This window comes from Oreochromis niloticus, linkage group LG5 (genome assembly GCF_001858045.2).
Source record: "Oreochromis niloticus isolate F11D_XX linkage group LG5, O_niloticus_UMD_NMBU, whole genome shotgun sequence".
NCBI classification, from domain to species: domain Eukaryota; kingdom Metazoa; phylum Chordata; class Actinopteri; order Cichliformes; family Cichlidae; genus Oreochromis; species Oreochromis niloticus.
In genome coordinates this window covers 25,055,750-25,074,035 of record NC_031970.2, presented here as the reverse complement: position 1 = coordinate 25,074,035, position 18,286 = coordinate 25,055,750, and the positions used below count along the sequence as shown (strand labels likewise).

The 18,286-nt window shown below is 38.9% G+C and overlaps 1 protein-coding gene across 1 annotated transcript in view; it reads left to right on the top strand.

Annotated features, from left to right (window-relative positions):
• Nucleotides 1-15,213, top strand: part of mapkapk2a (MAPK activated protein kinase 2a) — a 28,956-nt gene extending 13,743 nt beyond the window's left edge. The window contains exons 2-10 of the mRNA XM_003441367.5: nucleotides 3,502-3,641; nucleotides 8,154-8,218; nucleotides 8,658-8,737; nucleotides 8,873-8,999; nucleotides 9,108-9,183; nucleotides 9,276-9,400; nucleotides 12,088-12,173; nucleotides 12,328-12,408; nucleotides 13,398-15,213. Coding sequence (XP_003441415.2) covers nucleotides 3,502-3,641; nucleotides 8,154-8,218; nucleotides 8,658-8,737; nucleotides 8,873-8,999; nucleotides 9,108-9,183; nucleotides 9,276-9,400; nucleotides 12,088-12,173; nucleotides 12,328-12,408; nucleotides 13,398-13,541 — 924 coding nt within the window. The 3' untranslated portion in view covers nucleotides 13,542-15,213. The remainder of the gene's footprint in view (nucleotides 1-3,501; nucleotides 3,642-8,153; nucleotides 8,219-8,657; nucleotides 8,738-8,872; nucleotides 9,000-9,107; nucleotides 9,184-9,275; nucleotides 9,401-12,087; nucleotides 12,174-12,327; nucleotides 12,409-13,397) is intronic.
• Nucleotides 15,214-18,286: the final 3,073 nt, after the last annotated feature.

The following is an 18,286-nucleotide window of genomic DNA, read 5'->3' as shown; positions in this document are numbered from 1 at the left end:
AGGGCTACACCATTAGCATACTCTTACTGATGGAAAACAGCCGGTGCACTAACAAAGTGTTCCCAGTGTAACTCACGCTTTGTTATTGTACTTGTTCTGTCCAGAGAGATATTACAGTGTATTCGGTAATTAATTGAATCACAGAATGTACTGAACTAAGGGAGTTGGTTTGGTCTGTCTACTGCAGCAGCTGTCTGTGTTTTAGGCTGCTTTTTTGATCTTTTATCTCTTTTTTTTGCACCTCTTCCCCTTTGTACTGAACTCTGCTTTCACCAGCATTTGACCTACGCATAGCATCATCACCGTCTGGCTATGTACTGTTTTTGTAAGCCTGCCTTTGAAGGTTGCAAACTCAAAATCCTTCACTCTACATAGCCAAATGCCTACATGGACACACACAAAGACAGCAACACTAATTTGTTAAATATGCCTGATGTAGTAAAAAATGGTCTATAGTAATTTTATATACTAAATTGGGAGCATATATGTGTATATGTACTTGTTTTATGTGTTTAAGGTATTGGGCTGTTTTTTGTGTATGTTTGTTTGTGCCATTTTATTTGTATCTAGAAGCTGGGGTATGTTTGTAGTTTACATTACCTATTGTTCCCGCCTTCCCGCACTCCAGGTAGAAACTGGCTGCTGACTAATTCTGATACAGTGGATCTCTTCCTCCTGTGACGGTCGTGTTATTATGCATAGTCTCTCACAAGTGAAGTAAACCAACAGTGAGCTAGCTTTTATTTTTTGTATTTCATTAATACAAAAAGCCACGATCGCCTGGGGGGCGATCGTGGCTTAAGAGTTGGGAGTTCGCCTTGTAATCGGAAGGTTGCAGGTTCGAGCCCCGGCTCAGACAGTCTCGGTCGTTGTGTCCTTGGGCAAGACACTTCACCCGTTGCCTACTGGTGGTGGTCAGAGGGCCCGGTGGCGCCAGTGTCCGGCAGCCTCGCCTCTGTCAGTGCGCCCCAGGGTGGCTGTGGCTACAACGTAGCTTGCCATCACCAGTGTGTGAATGGGTGGATGACTGGATATGTAAAGCGCTTTGGGGTCCTTAGGGACTAGAAAAGCGCTATATAAATACAGGCCATTTACCATTTTTACCATTTTTTTTTAATTTTATTTCAAATGTGTAGATTGTACAGCCTGCTGTCAGGATGAAGGATATGTAATGATGTGCCGTGCTGCACTGTGGATTTGTAATTATCAAAGTCCTTTTATTTTTTTTAATTGATTCATAAGATGTGCACAAAATATCAACTGTTATCAGTTAATTTTATAGCGGATTTAAATGTCACAGAAGCCTCTGTTCCCTTCATGCCTGTGTATCCATAGACTTGTTCCTTTTTTGACGAAGGAAGTAAGATCCACCCTTGTTTGTTCTGTTAGAAAGGGTGGTTGAACTGTGCTGTGAGTTCAGTGTTGAGATAAAGTGGACTCATACATCATGCCATACTAACTCCTCCTGGGTAACACTGTCACTTTTTAATGGTCAGTGAGCCCTAAGACATTTGATTCTCACCTTAACAATTCATCTGTTTTGTACCATGCAGGGACATTCCAGTGAAAGGTTTTGACACAGTGACTTTTTTGTTTTTCCCACTTTTCCCACTGGAAAGCAGTGGTGACATCAAAACCAAAACATAAAGCATTTGGATATGGGTAGGAAGTCAAAAAGTGTAGTGGAAAAGTGGAATTTTCAATTCCTCGCACAGCTGCCGCTTATACTGATAACGAGCTCGTGCATACTTAGCATTCTCATTGCCAGCTTCATGATAGTTGCCTGGAATTTCTTTCCAAATTCCTTTAGGTGGTTCCCTCATGTGGTCAGCATAGTCCAGTTCAACCTAACCGTCTCAGTTTGGGTTAAGTTAGACAATTATGAAGGCCAGATCATCTGATGCAGCACTGTCACTGACATTAGTCTAATAGCCTGTACATGGTTAGGTGTATTTTGACATTTTAAAATTGTGGTTTTTAAATATACCCTTAGATTTTTCAACAAATCACCACCTAGCACCATTTAATGCTAATGCTGTTTTTGAACTCCAGTCCAGATAAAACATTATTTAGATTGATGTTACTGATGGTCTGACTAAAGGTTGAAGAAAGTTTGTACATAAGGCAGATAAGAATTTACTTTAATTGTAAGATAAGGACAGAATGCTTTCTAAAGGTAGGGTGTAGATGATATGACTGAAACTGTTTTTTAACACGCTGTTTAATTTCTTGTGTGACCTGGTATTTCAAGGGAACGAGGTTATCATGTAGATATGTAAATCTAATGATGCTCAGCCAACAGACTGGACATTCCAGCTGGAACTAAGCCCACTAATTGTGTTTGTGTGTGTATGTGGGTAGAGTTGGAATGTAATACACAACAAAATAAACAGACGGCGGCTCATTGGCTAAGCTACATGGCAGAATTCTTTCCGTGGACTGACAAAGATATTTTAAGGTTGTGGGGCTACATTAATTATCTTTTAATTAAATTTGTAAATAAAAACATGTAGTCACACACTTCTATCAGCAGTGCAACTGAGTTAAAAAACAAACAAGTCTTTAGAGACATTATGAAAAGTGTAGTTAATGTTTTCCTGCTTGGTATACTTAATCTATTTTCCTTTATTTGCTATTTAAGAAAGGCAGGAGCTTATATTTTAGACCTTCAGGTCCATATTTGTCTAAGGAACTATTTTTACTAGTGTAACAGAGTCAGCTGGTTTCCTGTGTCAATCTCGTAGGCGTTTTAATGTGTTATTTACAATGGGCAGGGTCATAACACCCTGACCCTTTCCTTTAACTTAGTGTTAATTACATGTGTAAATTTAAGTTTAATTACATGTGATCATAATGTAGCAGTAATAAATAATAAAATAAACAGAATATTACATACCAGCTGAGTGTGCCTGAGCATGGCGTCTACCAAGGTCAGTTGATTGATTCCTAGCTCCTCCTGTCCATGTGTTGAACTGTCCTTGGGCATTTTCCTGAACCCCGAGCTGCCCTCCATGAATCCATCGGAGTGTCTTTGAATGTTAAGCAAAGTGCTTAGGTAGAGTTAAAGGCACTGCATGATTGTGTATGACTGGCTGAATGAGACACCTAGGTATGTTATAGATTCCAGTCCATTGCATTTACTGTATATTGTTTCAGTGGCTTATAATGTTGAATGGTGCATTGACCGGGTGTAACCAACAGAGGGTGCCACTTTCACATGAATGAAAAATGGCATACTTCATGATTTTTGTCGCCTGATGGCAGCACTGCACTCTTAATGGTTGGTTATTGGTGTGAATTGGAGGCATTGGTTGGTCTGCAAATTCAAGCTTTTTAATCTCTACTCCAATTAAAAAAAACAAACAAACAAACTTTAAGATACACCTGATAATTTTAATATAACATGGACTTCATTTTCTTCCTAAAGCCTGTTAATTTCTTTTATATTGTACATTTTAGATTTTTATTAACCTCCATGTCTCTCTCTGTTGTTCTACTCAGATGCTACAGGATTGCGCCAAAGCCCGCAGGGAAGTGGAGCTTCATTGGAGGGCATCACCTTGTGACCACATTGTGCGTATCATCGATGTTTATGAGAACCTCTATCAGGGCAAAAAGTGTCTGCTTATTGTTATGGAATGGTGAGTATGCAGTTTTGGGGTGCTTTTTTTTTTTTTTTTTTTTTTTTTTTTTTTCCTTTCACTGAAAACATGCAATTGGGTCTATAAGTTATTAGACAGTGACACGGGCTTTACAGATTTGACTCTGTACACTGTCCAAGTGGATTTTGAATCAGTCAAAATTGTTCCACTGACAGTTTGATATACAGCAGTTTGCATACATTATCAAAAAAGTCAGAGACTCAGTGAACAAACTAATAAAATTCTGAATTTGAGGTTCATTTTAATAATTGGATTTTAGTAATGCTTTTTCTCATTCTTCAAGTTCAGAACTCATGGGCATGACTAAATGCTATGTTTCCCTTGAGATACTTTCCTAGGCCTTTATTGCAGCCACATTCAGTTGATCCTTGTGCGTCTGCCTTCAGTTTTGTTTATATTAGCTAAATATCCCACACAATAAACACAATACCCACAAACCTCAATGAACTGACGCAACCCTGTAAAGACGTTCCTCAACAACAATGTGTTCCTCAGTATCATACTAAATTGTTTTCTTTAAGATTGGAGTCATGCAGAAAATTATGTTATTACTGCTAAAGATGCAAGCATGATGCCAGCTAAGATTAGATGAGCGTCATTGTCATTGTATGCACAAGTGTACAAGAAACTATTGAACTCGGAGCACACAGACAAACAAACAGGTATCCATGGGTTTTACTGTAGCTTTTCAGAAGACTGCAACAGGACAGTAATTTGATAGTGCTCTGGCTAAGAGCTGGAAAACGCATAACTCTCTGGATACTTTTTTGAGGGGCTTCCCCTTCAGAGTCAAAATCAAATTGTAAGGTGGAAGAACCCATGCATTTCCCAGTTGACTTGGTTCCCCCTCGACCTGCCCGATTATGCAGAATGAGCATCTAACCACTTGACATAGTCATACATTCTCTGAATATTACTTTGAATAAGGATCTTTGGTGCTGGCTAGCTAGCTAGCTGCCTGCAGAGCAGTAGGCAAGCATATTTTACACTTTCACTGGTCATTGAAGAAAGGTAACTTCCTGATGCACTCTGAATGCACTTACCCTTTTCTGAAGAACAATTAGAACATAACCTAAAAGACTGAACTGTGAAGAATGAACAATATAAGCACAAATCAAGCTCAAAGTTTGGGGGAACTTCTAGTATTTAACAGTGTTGTCTTGAATGCAAAAGGGCTGACCCAGGACCCTGGACACAGTTGGTGGCTGCCATTGTGCTCAAATGCAAAACTGAGGATTAGGTAGAGGTAAATTAAAGTTAATACTTTATTAAAGAGCAAGTACTTATGGATTACATTTTTCATTAATGATACTTTCTTCTTTATTATTTCTTCAGTTAAAAAAATGCTTAAATGGTGGGAGAAAGTATAAACTTTTCAAAAGGTTGTAAGCAAGCTTAAATTAGATTGATAACAATGTGTTCGATATGTGACAAGATTGACAGGATTTGTTGGGAACAATCAAAGTGTTGGTGAGCATCTTGTTTACTTTCATCTTAAACTTAAATTTATCTTTATGTTTTAAAATCCATCCAAAAGCCCATTCATCTTTAACCTCCTAAGACCTGAACTCTTCCATGGCATGCATTTTTAATTTCTCTTTGATATTTGGACATATAGGGACCCGATGAATGTAAAAACAAAGAATTACCAGATGATTTTTTTTTTTTTTTTTTTTTTTTTTTTTACCCGATTTTTGTTTCTGAGAAAAATGAGATCCACATATGGGGATATTTGTTTAAAATTTCAGTAGAACAGTGGCAGTATAATGTCCTCGTAAGTGGATATGAGGCCCTTGTAGAGCAAAATTTAGTATTTTGGTCTAGACAACCCAAAATGTGATGTCCACATATGTGGACGCCAGGTCCTAGGAGGTTAAGTATTTCTTGTCTATGGGCTATTATGCCAAACCATAAATCAAGTGAAATTTTCATTTGTTGCTATATAGTTTTTAGTTTCTAGAATCTGAAAGGCAGGTAAGGTAAGATTACCTAGAACAAAGGTGAAGTGATACTCATCTCGACCCTTCTGTTGCTCTAAGCAAATTTCTGTCAGGTTAGTTATTGTAAATCATTTGTGTACAACCTTATAAGTGACCCATTTCTTCTAAATGACATTGGTACAATTTCCTTGCGTTTGTATTTCCACTTTGAAGCATTTTAAACCACCATCCCCCCATCCCCCACTACCAACTTCAAACACGTGCACTCATTAGGTTTGCGGTTCCAATTTGTAGTCGTCGGCGTTAGTGGACCGATCTGCCTACACACTGACATGCGAAAAAATGGCTGACTCATTTCCTTGAGAAAATGTGCTAGGCATGAAACGCCAATGAAGTTTTCTGATGAAGCTAAATGATTCCTAGAAAATCACCTGTGGACAGAGAGAAACACACATAGATATGCTGAGTAACTGAGTCAGTGTGATGACCTACATTTTTGTTTTCTCCTGTGTTGTGTAAAAACCCAACATGTGAATATGTCAGGTCCGCAACATAATTTTGGAAATTTGGTGCTGGTCATCTCTCCTGCATGACAAATTGGAAGCGGAAGTCTGTCTGGAACTGCTGGATAAACATGTATTTATACAACCTTCAGCGCAAACTTGGTGGTTTGAACCGTATGGCATTGTGGTTATGGGATTTCTTTAATTTCAGAGTGCTAACCACAGCTGCAACTACCACTGCTGATTGCTAGAAACTTTGTTCTTAATATTACACTCTGTTATTAGAGTTTTAGTTCCTTAGAGCAAATACAAACCTGCCTTTATGATATATTCATTGAGAAAAATCAGCTTAAAAAATCCAGTTTTATAACACTGTACCCTCCATATGTACATGTGAAAGACTGTAGCTTAAAATGTACAAGTGTGTTACAGTTTGCTGCTGTTATGGTGTAAAATGTGTGCAATTCCTTTGAGCTTTTGAAAATATTAAAAGAAGTGTGAATTCTCAGCAGAACAGATGCTTCAATAGATGCATTTACATTGATGAACCCTACCGCTTGCAGTGCACAAGTATAAGATAAGTTTGAATAATGGCTGGATTACCTCAGAACTAGCAGTTTAACACGTTGATCTCTCACACTTTTTTTTAATCAAAATGAGTTCAATCAAACTGCTGCCCTTTTCTCAGTATGCAAAATGTGAATGATTAATTTAAAGAAGTTCGAAGTGTGCTGTGGTTTAGAAGCCTTGTCCCGTGGCGTCCCCGGATCTTGCTTGCTTGCTATACGTACGCACACTGCCATATACCATTAGACACACTCGGATACAAAATTGACGTTGATGATTCTACCTGAAACTCTCACAGTCATACCGTGTGTGACGAGATTAAATGAAACTTAACATCAAGCATGCTAAGTGCGAGTTTCTCATACTCATTTGAATTCAGGCTAACATTCATTAGTTTACCAGTGGTCAGCATCTGCTTACATCCTTGACCTTTTCTTCAAGTCTTTCACATGCATATGTCTGCGCCTCATTGGTAAATTACTGTGGGGGTGTTCCTGTGTGTTATCATAATGTGATGAGGGGCCATGCTTGTGTAAGCAGTATTTTATTAAATCTGACTACAATATAAATATAGGTACTTTCAAGATGGCTCATACATAAAAATACTCTGCATAACAAGTTTTGGAAGCATAAAGGGGGCATTTAAAGACCTCAAGGTTGACAGCTGTGTTGAACACATTAACATTCTGTTTAGAGCAGTCTTTAAAATGTTTGCGCAACACAGGGAAGAAGAAGATCAATCAACCAGCAATCTGTCTGTTAGTCATACTAAAAGTGTGTAAAAGACCATAGCAACCTACTTCTGTGCCTTTCACACACTGGCTGGACCTAGTAGATTGCCAGTAAAATAGTAGTAATTTTTATCGTAAATTTACTTGAACTAACTTAAAAAAAAAAAAACATGCAAATTTGAATTGTTGCCGTGCACACTTTGTGGTATACAAGATGAACTAGTTACATTCATGGAAGAAGGAAGTAACTGTAAGATTTAAATACCTTACAGATGGCAGATTAGGTTAGTTTGCAAAAGGTGTGAGAAAAAGTCATTTTATTGGTTTCGCACACTTTTGTTGGTCAACCAACAGACCGCAGACCACCTCTACAAGGCAGAGGAAGAGAGCATCCTCTTTGCTTTGAAACGGCTCGACTGGTGTGCTGTATTTCCTACAACTAGGGCACACACCAAACCCCACATCCTGACAGCTATTTTAGCTTTTGTGCTACCCCCCCACATGTTTCAGAGGACATGTGTTTTAATGTGTTTCGCACAGCAGTTAATTTACCAGAGTTTTTCTCTCATTTTAATTTTGTCCCAGTGAGAGCAATTTCCTCTCTGTCTCTATTGGTATCATTGCAACAAACCATTGATTGTTTGGACATCTGGCAGGGTATCACGCTGTACATGCAATAACCTGGAATCAAACACTGTAAAGCACGTGTATTTACTGACATAAGGCTTTTTTTTTCTTTTTCTTTTTTAGCATGGATGGTGGCGAGCTTTTTAATCGAATCCAGTCCAGAGGAGACCAGGCCTTCACAGAGAGGGGTAATAAACCTATATTGCCCTACAAACCCCAGCATTTCTTACAATGCTTTATGATGTGATTATGTAGAGCAGGGGTGTCGAACTCCAGGCCTCGAGGGCCGGTGTCCTGCAGGTTTTAGATTTCACCCTGTTTCAACACACCTGAATCAAATGATTAGTTCATTACCAGGCCTCTGGAGAACTTTAAGACATGTTGAAGAGGTAATTTAGCCATTTAAATCAACTGCGTTGGATCAAGGACACATCTAAAACCTGCAGGACACCGGCCCTCGAGGCCTGGAGTTCGACACCTGTGATATAGAAGATTTGATTCATCAAATAGACATAAGCATTCTGATACCAGCTAAATACATGCCACAGTCTCCATTTGTGACGCTTGACATTTGCTGTCACAGTCACTGAAAATCTGTTAAAAAACTGAATTTTCTCATCACTTCAGAGGCTTCTCACATCATGAAGAGCATAGGTGAGGCTATCCAATTTCTACACGCAATCAACATCGCCCACAGAGATGTCAAGGTACATGTTCTTTGCATTGGCTTATCGTACTTATTCATAAGAAATAAACTTGATTTTTCTTTAAACTGAGGATGACTTAAAGTTACTAATGTTGTAATCTTATCTTTTTGCTGGATTCCTGAATACTCCTTGCAGCCAGAGAATTTACTGTATTCCTCAAAGAGACCCCGTGCCCTGCTCAAGCTCACAGACTTTGGTTTTGCCAAGGAGACCACCTCACTTAACTCTCTAGCTACTCCTTGCTACACGCCCTACTATGTTGGTAAGAACCTGTTTGTGTTTATTACTACATTACAGCTGCTCTCATTGATAACTATTTAAAAACATCCCTCTTTTGCCTTTTCCTTCTATTCTTCCTTATGGCGTACAGCTCCAGAGGTTCTCGGCCCAGAGAAATATGACAAGTCATGTGACATGTGGTCGTTGGGTGTCATTATGTATATCTTGTAAGTTCTTGTTTTTTCCTCCCTCTAATCCTTTTGTTATAGATGTCACATTCAATACGGAAGCGTATAATGATGCTTTACAACTTCCACAGGTTGTGTGGATATCCTCCGTTTTATTCTAACCACGGTCTAGCCATCTCTCCTGGGATGAAGAAGAGGATCAGAAATGGTCAATATGAGTTTCCCAACCCTGAATGGTGTGATGTATCAGAGGAAGGTAAGATCATAAAAATAGACTTTGCTAATGCAACGTAGAAACTAATTTAACTGTATATGGGCTTGTAATATTTCCTCTACCAGTCAAAGGTTTGGACACACCTTCTCATTAAATGGTTTTTCTTTATTTTCATGACTATTTATTTGTAGATGCTGACTGAAGGTATCAAAACTATGAATGAACACACATGGAATTATGTAGTGAACACAAAAATGTGAAATAACTCAAAACATGTTTTATATTTTACATTATTCAAAATATCCACCCTTTGCTTTAATTACTGTTTTGCACACCTCTTGGTATTCTCTTGATGAGCTTCATGAGGTCATCGCCTGAAATGGTTTTCCAACAGTCTTGAAGGAGTTCCCAGATATGCTGAGCACTTGTTTTTCCCTTCACTTTGTGGTCCATCTTATCCCAAACCATCTCAACTAGGTTTAGGTCGGGTGACTTTCTAGCCAGGCCATTTGGCGCAGCACTCCATCACTCTCCTTCTGATAGAAAAATAAATGATGGTCCTACTAAACGCAAACCCGATGGGATGGCATGTTGCTGGAGGATGCAGTGGTAGCCATGCTGCTTCAGTGTGTGCCTTCAATTTTGAATAAATCCCCAACAGTGTCACCAGCAGAGAACCTCCACCATCACACCTCCTCCTTCATGCTTCACGGTGGGAACCATGGATGTAGAGACATCCGTTCACCTTTTCTGCACACAAAGACATGGCAAGTAGATCCAAAGATATCAAATTTGGACTAAAGCATGGATTTCCACTAGTCTAATGTCCATTCCTGTTGTTTCTTTGCCCAAACAAATTTCTTCTGCTTGTTCCTTTTTTTTTTTTTTTTTTTTAAAGTAGTAGTTTCTTGACCATAAAGGCCTGATTCGCACAGTCTCCTCTAAACAGTTGATGTAGAGGTATGTCTGCAACTGGAACTCTGTGTGGCATTTATCTGGGCTCTAATTTGAGGTGCTGTTAACTTGGAATTTCTGAGGCTGGTGACTCGGACGACTTTATGCTCAGCAGCAGAGGTCACCCTTGGTCTTCCTTTCCTGGAGCACTCCTCATGCAAGCCACTTTCACTCTAGCGCTTGATGGTTTTTGCGACTGCACTTAGGGACACATTCAAAATTGTAGCAATTTTCCAGACTGACTGACCTTCAGTTCTTTAAGTAATGATGGACTGTCTTTACGTAGCTGATTGGTTCTTAATATGAATTCTAACAGTTGTCAAATAGGGCTCTCAGCTGTGTACAAACCTTGACTGCACAACACAGCTGAGGGTCCCGAGCCCATTAAGAAGGCAAGAACCCCGACAAGGCACGCATGTGAAGTGAAAACCATTTCACATGACAACATCATAAAGCTCATTGAGAGAAGGCCAAGAGTTTGTAGCACTATCAACAAAGCAAAGGGTCACTATTTTCAAGAATCTAAACTAAAAGACATATTTAGAGTTATTCAACAATGTTTTCTTTGTTACAAAATTCCATGTATTTTGTTTCATATATTTAATGTCTTCAGTATGTATCTACTGTAGAAAGTAGTAAAAATAAAGAAAAAAAAACATTAAATGAGACGGTGTCCAAACTTGTGACTGGTGGTGTATCTATATGTGAAATGGAGCTATGGAGATGCCTTATTTCTAAACAAGAAATTTCAAAATAGTATCACTTTCAAGTCTTTATAAAAGATTTCACCTAAATATGACAATCAGACTGGTCTTTACTTTATTATCAAGAAATAGAAACTTGATGTGTTTCACATCCTGTCGTTCACATTTTCTACAATTGAAAGTGATGCGTTTATTCTGTGATGGATTTTTGTTTAAAAGAGAAAATGCAAGCTGGTGTTGCTCTATACCTTCTAAAATGACTCTAGTTTTTGTGGAAGTTGTGTCGACTGATGGGTTGTACTTACTGTAATGCATTACTCAAGAAGCAGTGCAGTATTTACTGTCGATAAAGTCGTCTACTTCAGAGTGGGTTTTTTTTCTTTTTAACCACAAAACAGACAAAGCAGTATATCAAAGAAAGATGAACTCTAGTGTTTACAGTGTTTTGGTTGAGGCAGCCAAAGTATTACCATCATACCAAATCTTACACACTTTTTTTTTTTTCTTTTCAATTCACATAACCTAATTTAGGAAATAGGCAACAGAGGTGCTTAGCACTATTGTACCACATTAAAAAGATTTGAACCTTGTGGTTGCCTGGGTCTTTGCTGTGTAGAGTTTGCATGTCGTCTCTGTGCCTGGGTTTCCTCTGGGCACTCTGGCTTGCTGACACAAGTTATTGGTGATTTTAAATTAACAATTTGGACTGGTGACTTGTCCAGGGCGTAGCCTGGTTAAGAACATGAATAATTTGGAAAAGTTTTCAAATATGGGATACTATGGACTCTCCCTGAATTGTGATTATATCATTACATCTGGAACAAACAGACATTCAAAATGCTAATTAGGTTTGAAAGTCAAAGGTCGCTGAGATCACATTACTCAAATCTCCAATTGGATACAGTGTTGGAGTTATTTTGGATTTTAAGTCTCAACTTCACTGTGACATAATTGTCTATAAAACATTCTTTTTGATTCAGTTCCTTAAATCAGATTTGTAAATGCATACAAAGGGTGGTTTCATACAAATGTCTCTTTTATTTTTATTAATATAATAAATTATTTTTGCAGCGAAACAGCTGATTATGACTCTTCTAAAGACTGAGCCCACCCAAAGGTTGACCATCACAGAGTTCATGAATCATCCCTGGATCAATGTAAGCACGCAAGTTAACTTCTGCTTAAACAGCTTACTAAATTTTATTTATTTAATCTTTTTTTTTTCCCCCTTTGGTTAAAATCATGAGTGTTTTTCATCATAATCTATATATTTAAGTAAGAATGAATTTGCCCCTGTGTGTCGTCCTAAAGCAATCAATGGAGGTTCCCCAGACCCCCCTTCACACCAGCCGGGTTCTGATGGAAGAGAAGGACGCATGGGAGGAAGTCAAGGTAAAAGATGCCTGCTTATCTTTGCACCATCCATATGTTGTCAGCTTTTATGGTGACAAATAGTCAAACAGAAAAATTACTTAATGTGAAAGTTGACACCTACCACCTGTTGCGGTTTCAGTTGTTTGATAGGTGCAAAAATCCATTTACATTTGAGTTTTTGGGGATTTTTTTTCCGTGCAAAAATAAATTACGTTCCAAGCAAACATTTTAAATAGCTCATGGATATCAGAATCCAGAATTAACATGGAAAGTTGTATTTTTTTCATCATTCATTTATGAATCCGAAAACACAAACTGCAAGTTTCTTGTGTAAGCAAAAGGTTACGACTACTTCATGTGTTGCATTGGGAATGCTTGCAGCTAATATACTGGAACATCTGTGCTACCTGAACCGGTGTAACCACAAGCTTCAGTGGAACTGTATTTTTTTTTTTTTCTTCTTCTTCTCTTCCTCTAACACAGTGTCTGGTGAAAATGGTTATATTAATCACATTAGTTTTCATTCATGTGAACAGAAACTTTTACAAGAAACAAATTGCAATGTTGTCATTGAGACTGTGAGCAACTATACCAACCCAGCGTGTGGATCTAGAGCAGTGTGTGGAAACCAAGCAGTCTACCTAAAAGGAAAAAAAATAAACTTTTGGAATCACATCATGATTTTTGTTTGTTAATCTATTATTTCTACTTGAGTGTGTTTGCAACAGGCTTACCAAGTAAAACAGATGAAGTATCAGTAGCTCGTTGGTCTCTGGTAATTTGAATGGATGGAAATATCAAAATCTGGTGTGAGGGTATTTTGTCTGTGTTGGATTTAAAAATGAAAACCTCCCAGTAGTGGCTTCACATCAGGTGCATGCCAGGCTCTGGCACCCGCTTTGCTTATTTGATAAACCAAATAGTTTAAATTTATGTCTCCCATTAAAACCACAGATTTTGATAAGTAAATAAAACTAATGGCCTTGTTTTGTTTCTCAATTTAACAGGAAGAAATGACTAGTGCCTTGGCAACAATGAGGGTCGACTACGAGCAAATCAGAATTAAGACCATTGAGGACTCGACCAATCCACTGCTAATGAAAAGGAGGAAGAAGGCAAACAACGCCGTGGCTACACCTGCTGCTCACTGAAAGATGCATGCATGCCTGCCTGCACATACAAACACAGGTTGTGAAAAGGAAGCAATAATTTGTCGACACGTGAGTCGGGTTGCATGGATTTTTTCTTTTTTTTTTCCTCAGTGTTTTATTTTTCATGACAAATTGTAATGTTTTGTAAGAGTGTTTGTTTTTATTACGCTACCATTTTAACAACTCATCGCTCTGCAACAGCAGAGGGGATGTTGATCTGTGTTTTTACACCACTGAAGAGATTATGAAATTTAGAAAAGGGGAGAATGGGGAACTGACACATCCTCTCGCCTCTTCTTTCCTAAATATCAGGTTGTGTACTCACAGGGGCTCGAATGTTGGAATAGGAGATGTACGCCTTAGCATTAGCAGTAGTTATTTTACACCCCCCCACAAGCCTGCTCCAGCCCCAAACCTTTGAATGTTAACTCTGATGGCTAAATCCCAAAAATGGAAAAACAAAAAAACACAGACACACAAGGGAAGGTTTAGTTTTTCTTACATGCAAAATAAGCAGATGTATTTTGAACTGACAAGTGGAATGTAAAGACTCTGTCCTCGATTGTTGGAATCAGCTGGAAGTAAGCTGCTGATTCCCGGGACTCGGAGTGTGTGTCAGGTTCAGTTTGTCTTTGTGAATGTTGAACACAGGCCTATGCACTCACACAGGGGCCGTTCTGACAGAGCACCTCACTCGTGGCCCCTCTCTCCTATCTTTATCTACGCTTGTTTTTCAGGTACACAATTTTAGGGCAGAGAGGGAAGCCAGATTAAAATACAGAAACTGGCCCGTCTTTCTCCTGCATGTAGCTCATAGGAGAGTTGGAGGCAGCCTATACTGTACTTTTTATGAATTCTATGAACGTTTTAGCATAGGCCTTAATGAGTACTGCTAAATCAGCAAATGGCTTTTAACTCGTACTTAACATTTGGTTCAAGCTTTTACCAATGTTTTGCTTCAGAATTTAAAACGTTGCCAGATTATATTTCAGGTTAATGCTATGCAGATGTTTTTTGTAATCAAATTACGAGTGATTTCTGTTTTCAGATGTGTTGAAGAGATGTTGAGCAACTGTAGGGAGTGTTCCCTGTGTTTTTATGTAAGCAGTAGCATCCCCTTGGGAGTACAGAGTGCACACTGGTCATTTCCAGTTACTGTTGGTTGCACCAGGTGTCAGTCAGGATATTCTCAACATGACTAATCTAGTGCAGTTCCATTATCATCCGTCATTTTTTCACAATTCCTCGGAAACTGATAGGTTGCAAAGTACGTAATAGCTGCTCCTCATCCTTGAGCACAGTCTGACTTACCACCAGCAAGCTGTCATCACATTTAGACAAAGTATAATGGTCTCTCCTTCTGTAGTGTTTTGTTAATGCAACAGGACACTTCCCAGCTCACTTTGGGAATCATGGGAATATTATTGTATAATTTTGTCAGTTTAGGCCACTTCACTTTGTAAGATCACTTCCACTTTATCAGTCGCATCACACCTAGAAATTTCTTATGGGGAAAAATGTTCATGAAATGTTTGTGACAATGTTTATTTTTTATTTTTTGTCCCTCCCAACACATTTTTGTAGTGGAAACAGATGTGTCTTGGAATCTGTTCAGCTGCCGTACATTTGTCTGCTTCAGCTTTGGATTAAAAAAAACCCCTTAAAACACAAACTTTCTCTTATCTCTTTTTTTTTTAAAAATCGGGATCTGCGTGTGAATGCCTGTGTTACTGTATAGTATGTATTTAATCAAGATCTAATCACAAAACCGAGACTTTGAGCTCTAAAACCCCCTTCCGGTGCCCTCAAAGTAAAACCGAAAGTCTTTCACTTCAAGATTGTTTTGTTGCATAACTGAAATTTTGTGAAATTCAATAAATAGGGGGAATATATATATAAAATATCTTCCTCATATTTGACCTATGCCTCCACATTCAGGGAATTTTTCAACTGAAACACTTGTCCGGTTATGATTCAGGTTCTTGTGTCGATTTGGGATTTGTGGCTTTCAGCCGAAGTGCACAGACTCAACTCGTGACCAGTTTGTATCATCCCTGCTAGAATGAGTGACTCCTGGAATATACGCATTTGCGTAGCAAAACAGCACAGTGGCATTGAGTCAACACAGACATTTGCCAACAGTGGGGTGTTTAGAGCAGTTTCCCGCTAGTGCATATGGTTCAGGTGCAAGGCAACTGTAGACTTTGAGCTTCCAGCTCTGAGTGTGACGAAACCCACAGTCATCTCTGTAAGACGTGTGTCTCTGCCAGGTAAGTGAGAGAGGGGGTAAATTGGGCCCAAGGGGAGTCCCTCGTGATAGTAGTCCTGTGGAGATTCTACCCCCTCACTACAAATGCATCAAAACCTTAGGGCGCCCACTCAGCATGCTTTTCACAAAAGATGGGTCCCTGGTCTCTTTCTGCGGTCTGGGTGGGTAGAGATGAGCAGCATTGTAAAATGTCATCACTATATGTACATGTTTTCTAAAGTAATATTCTCAGCAGCTGATGTGATTTGTGATAAATGTGATCAGAGGAAGTTGGTTTAGATGCTTGTTTTTTTCCCCCTCATCAATTTAAAAACAAGTGATTAAATAATTTTTCCTGGTCTGGAAACTGTCAGCAGATTGGCCTCCAATATGTTATTGTTGTGTTCACCGTTTTTAAAAGGTGTGGGGAAATGTAGAGGATGGAGACTTCTCAGCTGAGCTGGTGACACACAGCTCAGAGTTCTTTGAAGTGGCATGCCATCCTGATTCTCACACACACACACACACACACATCCTCTCGTACGTGCCGGCTCTGACTTGACCTGCTGTAGACAGTAGAGCCGTAGATGCGGCACATTACCTCAGCAAGAAACCCGCAGCACAGAGTAAACCAGACATGAAATGGAAATCCTTGTTTTGTCAGTTTAGCATGTACAGTGGCTTATCTTTCACATGTGATGGAAATCCACATCATCTTACTGTCAAGAGCAGCCCAGCGTGCATGTTGTGGTTAGTGCGGTCGCTTTGATTGTGTTTTTCTGATAAATTTTCTTTAGGTCCCTGTAACAAAGGCGTGCTTCTTGGAGAAACGCATGTTTTGATCTTTAAAGCTGAGTTGCACAAGGAAGTGTAGTATAGTGCAAGTTATAGATACTGGAAAGCAAAGTGAGGGGCCTTTCTAGAAATAATACAATGGGTGGTTTTTGATTTCTCAGTCACTACCCAAATCTTTTTTTTCTTTTTCTTTCTTTTTTTTTGTTTAAGAAAAGCTGCTTTTTCCTTGGTTTCAAGCTTTAATAAATAAATTATTTTGGAGAACAGCTTATGAATTTAGGCTCTCAGTGGCTCCTCTGTAATTCTCAGACTGTGGTGCTGAGATCTGAGCTGATGGCAGTCGGACCGTCTGTTGCTGGATTGTTTTTCAAGATTGTTCTCTGCGAATCAGGCTCATTGTGGTGCTACAAAATGAATTTGGGAGCTATCAGATGCCTCATTAATATCAATAATAATGATAAGTCATAACAATAGTTGTTATTATTAACAGTTTTTTGTGCTAATATTCTGCCATGAAACACTGTGATATTTATCTTATATGCAGTTATGTAGTGAGTAGTTAAAGTCAGATAGGATAGTACTGTGACAATAACAGGCTTTTTGTGTGTGGCACTTTTGTCATTTGAAGGATGTAACCTAATATGGTTATGTCTTTTTTTCAACAAGTACCCAGTTGTGCAATACGTGGGGGACTTCTGTTAATATTGTTGTGTTTGCGAAATCTGTCACAACATGATCAGAGCTCACACCGATGTCTTTCCAGTGAACGATGCAGGAAAGGTTGCCAGGAAGAATATCCGTACTGTGCCTACAAAGTGACGTGTCATGCACGGTGCTTTACTCATCGTGTCATGCCAAGGTGGGCTAATGACCTGGTTTTTTTTCCAAGTTTGATGTATTGAAAACTCATAATGACTCATAATTGAGTGTGCCACGTTATACCTAAAGGGTGTCAGTATCCCTGAAGGATCTAAATTTGATGCGTGTGTGTAAAAATATTCTTTGCAAACATGATGAATCTTAATTATTCTAAATAATGAATCATAGCTGGTCTAGTTGACATCTGACTGCTGTTTCCTTTTCTTCTTGGAGATGCTTTTGTTTCCTCACATAGCTTCATGATTTCTAAACAGACATTTTTTTTTTTAAATTAATAGAAAAAGTATTTCCCAGTCAAACTTGACTATATGGACTTAACTGTTGAATTTCAAGTTGTCCCATTATCATAGTAGTTTAAAATCTAACCTTTACAATGATGCGTGAAAGAATGGATCGTTATAAAGAGCTCACCGAATTCAAGTTTGGTACTGCAATAGGATGCTACTATTGCAACATGTCACTTTGTGAAACTTTTCCCACCTCAGTAGTATTCCACCATCAGCTGTAAGTGGTATTGCTGCAAGATGGAAGCAACTCAGCCAAAAGTAGCAGACCACGTAAAGAATCCAGAGGGGGCTGAAGCTCAGATTGCACAGAAGTCACGAGCTCTACTGATTCACTCTGTGTGCAAAGACGTCCATAAAGGCTTCGCTGGATGAGTTTGGTGTGGAAGAATCTGACTGGCCTGTACAGAACCCTGACCTCCCTTAAACCCATCAAATTCACCTTTGAGAAAATATAGAACAGAAATTGCAAGTCAAGCCTCTTGTCCAACACCACTGTCAGGTGGTGGGCAATCATTCCCAGAGACACGTTCCAAAGT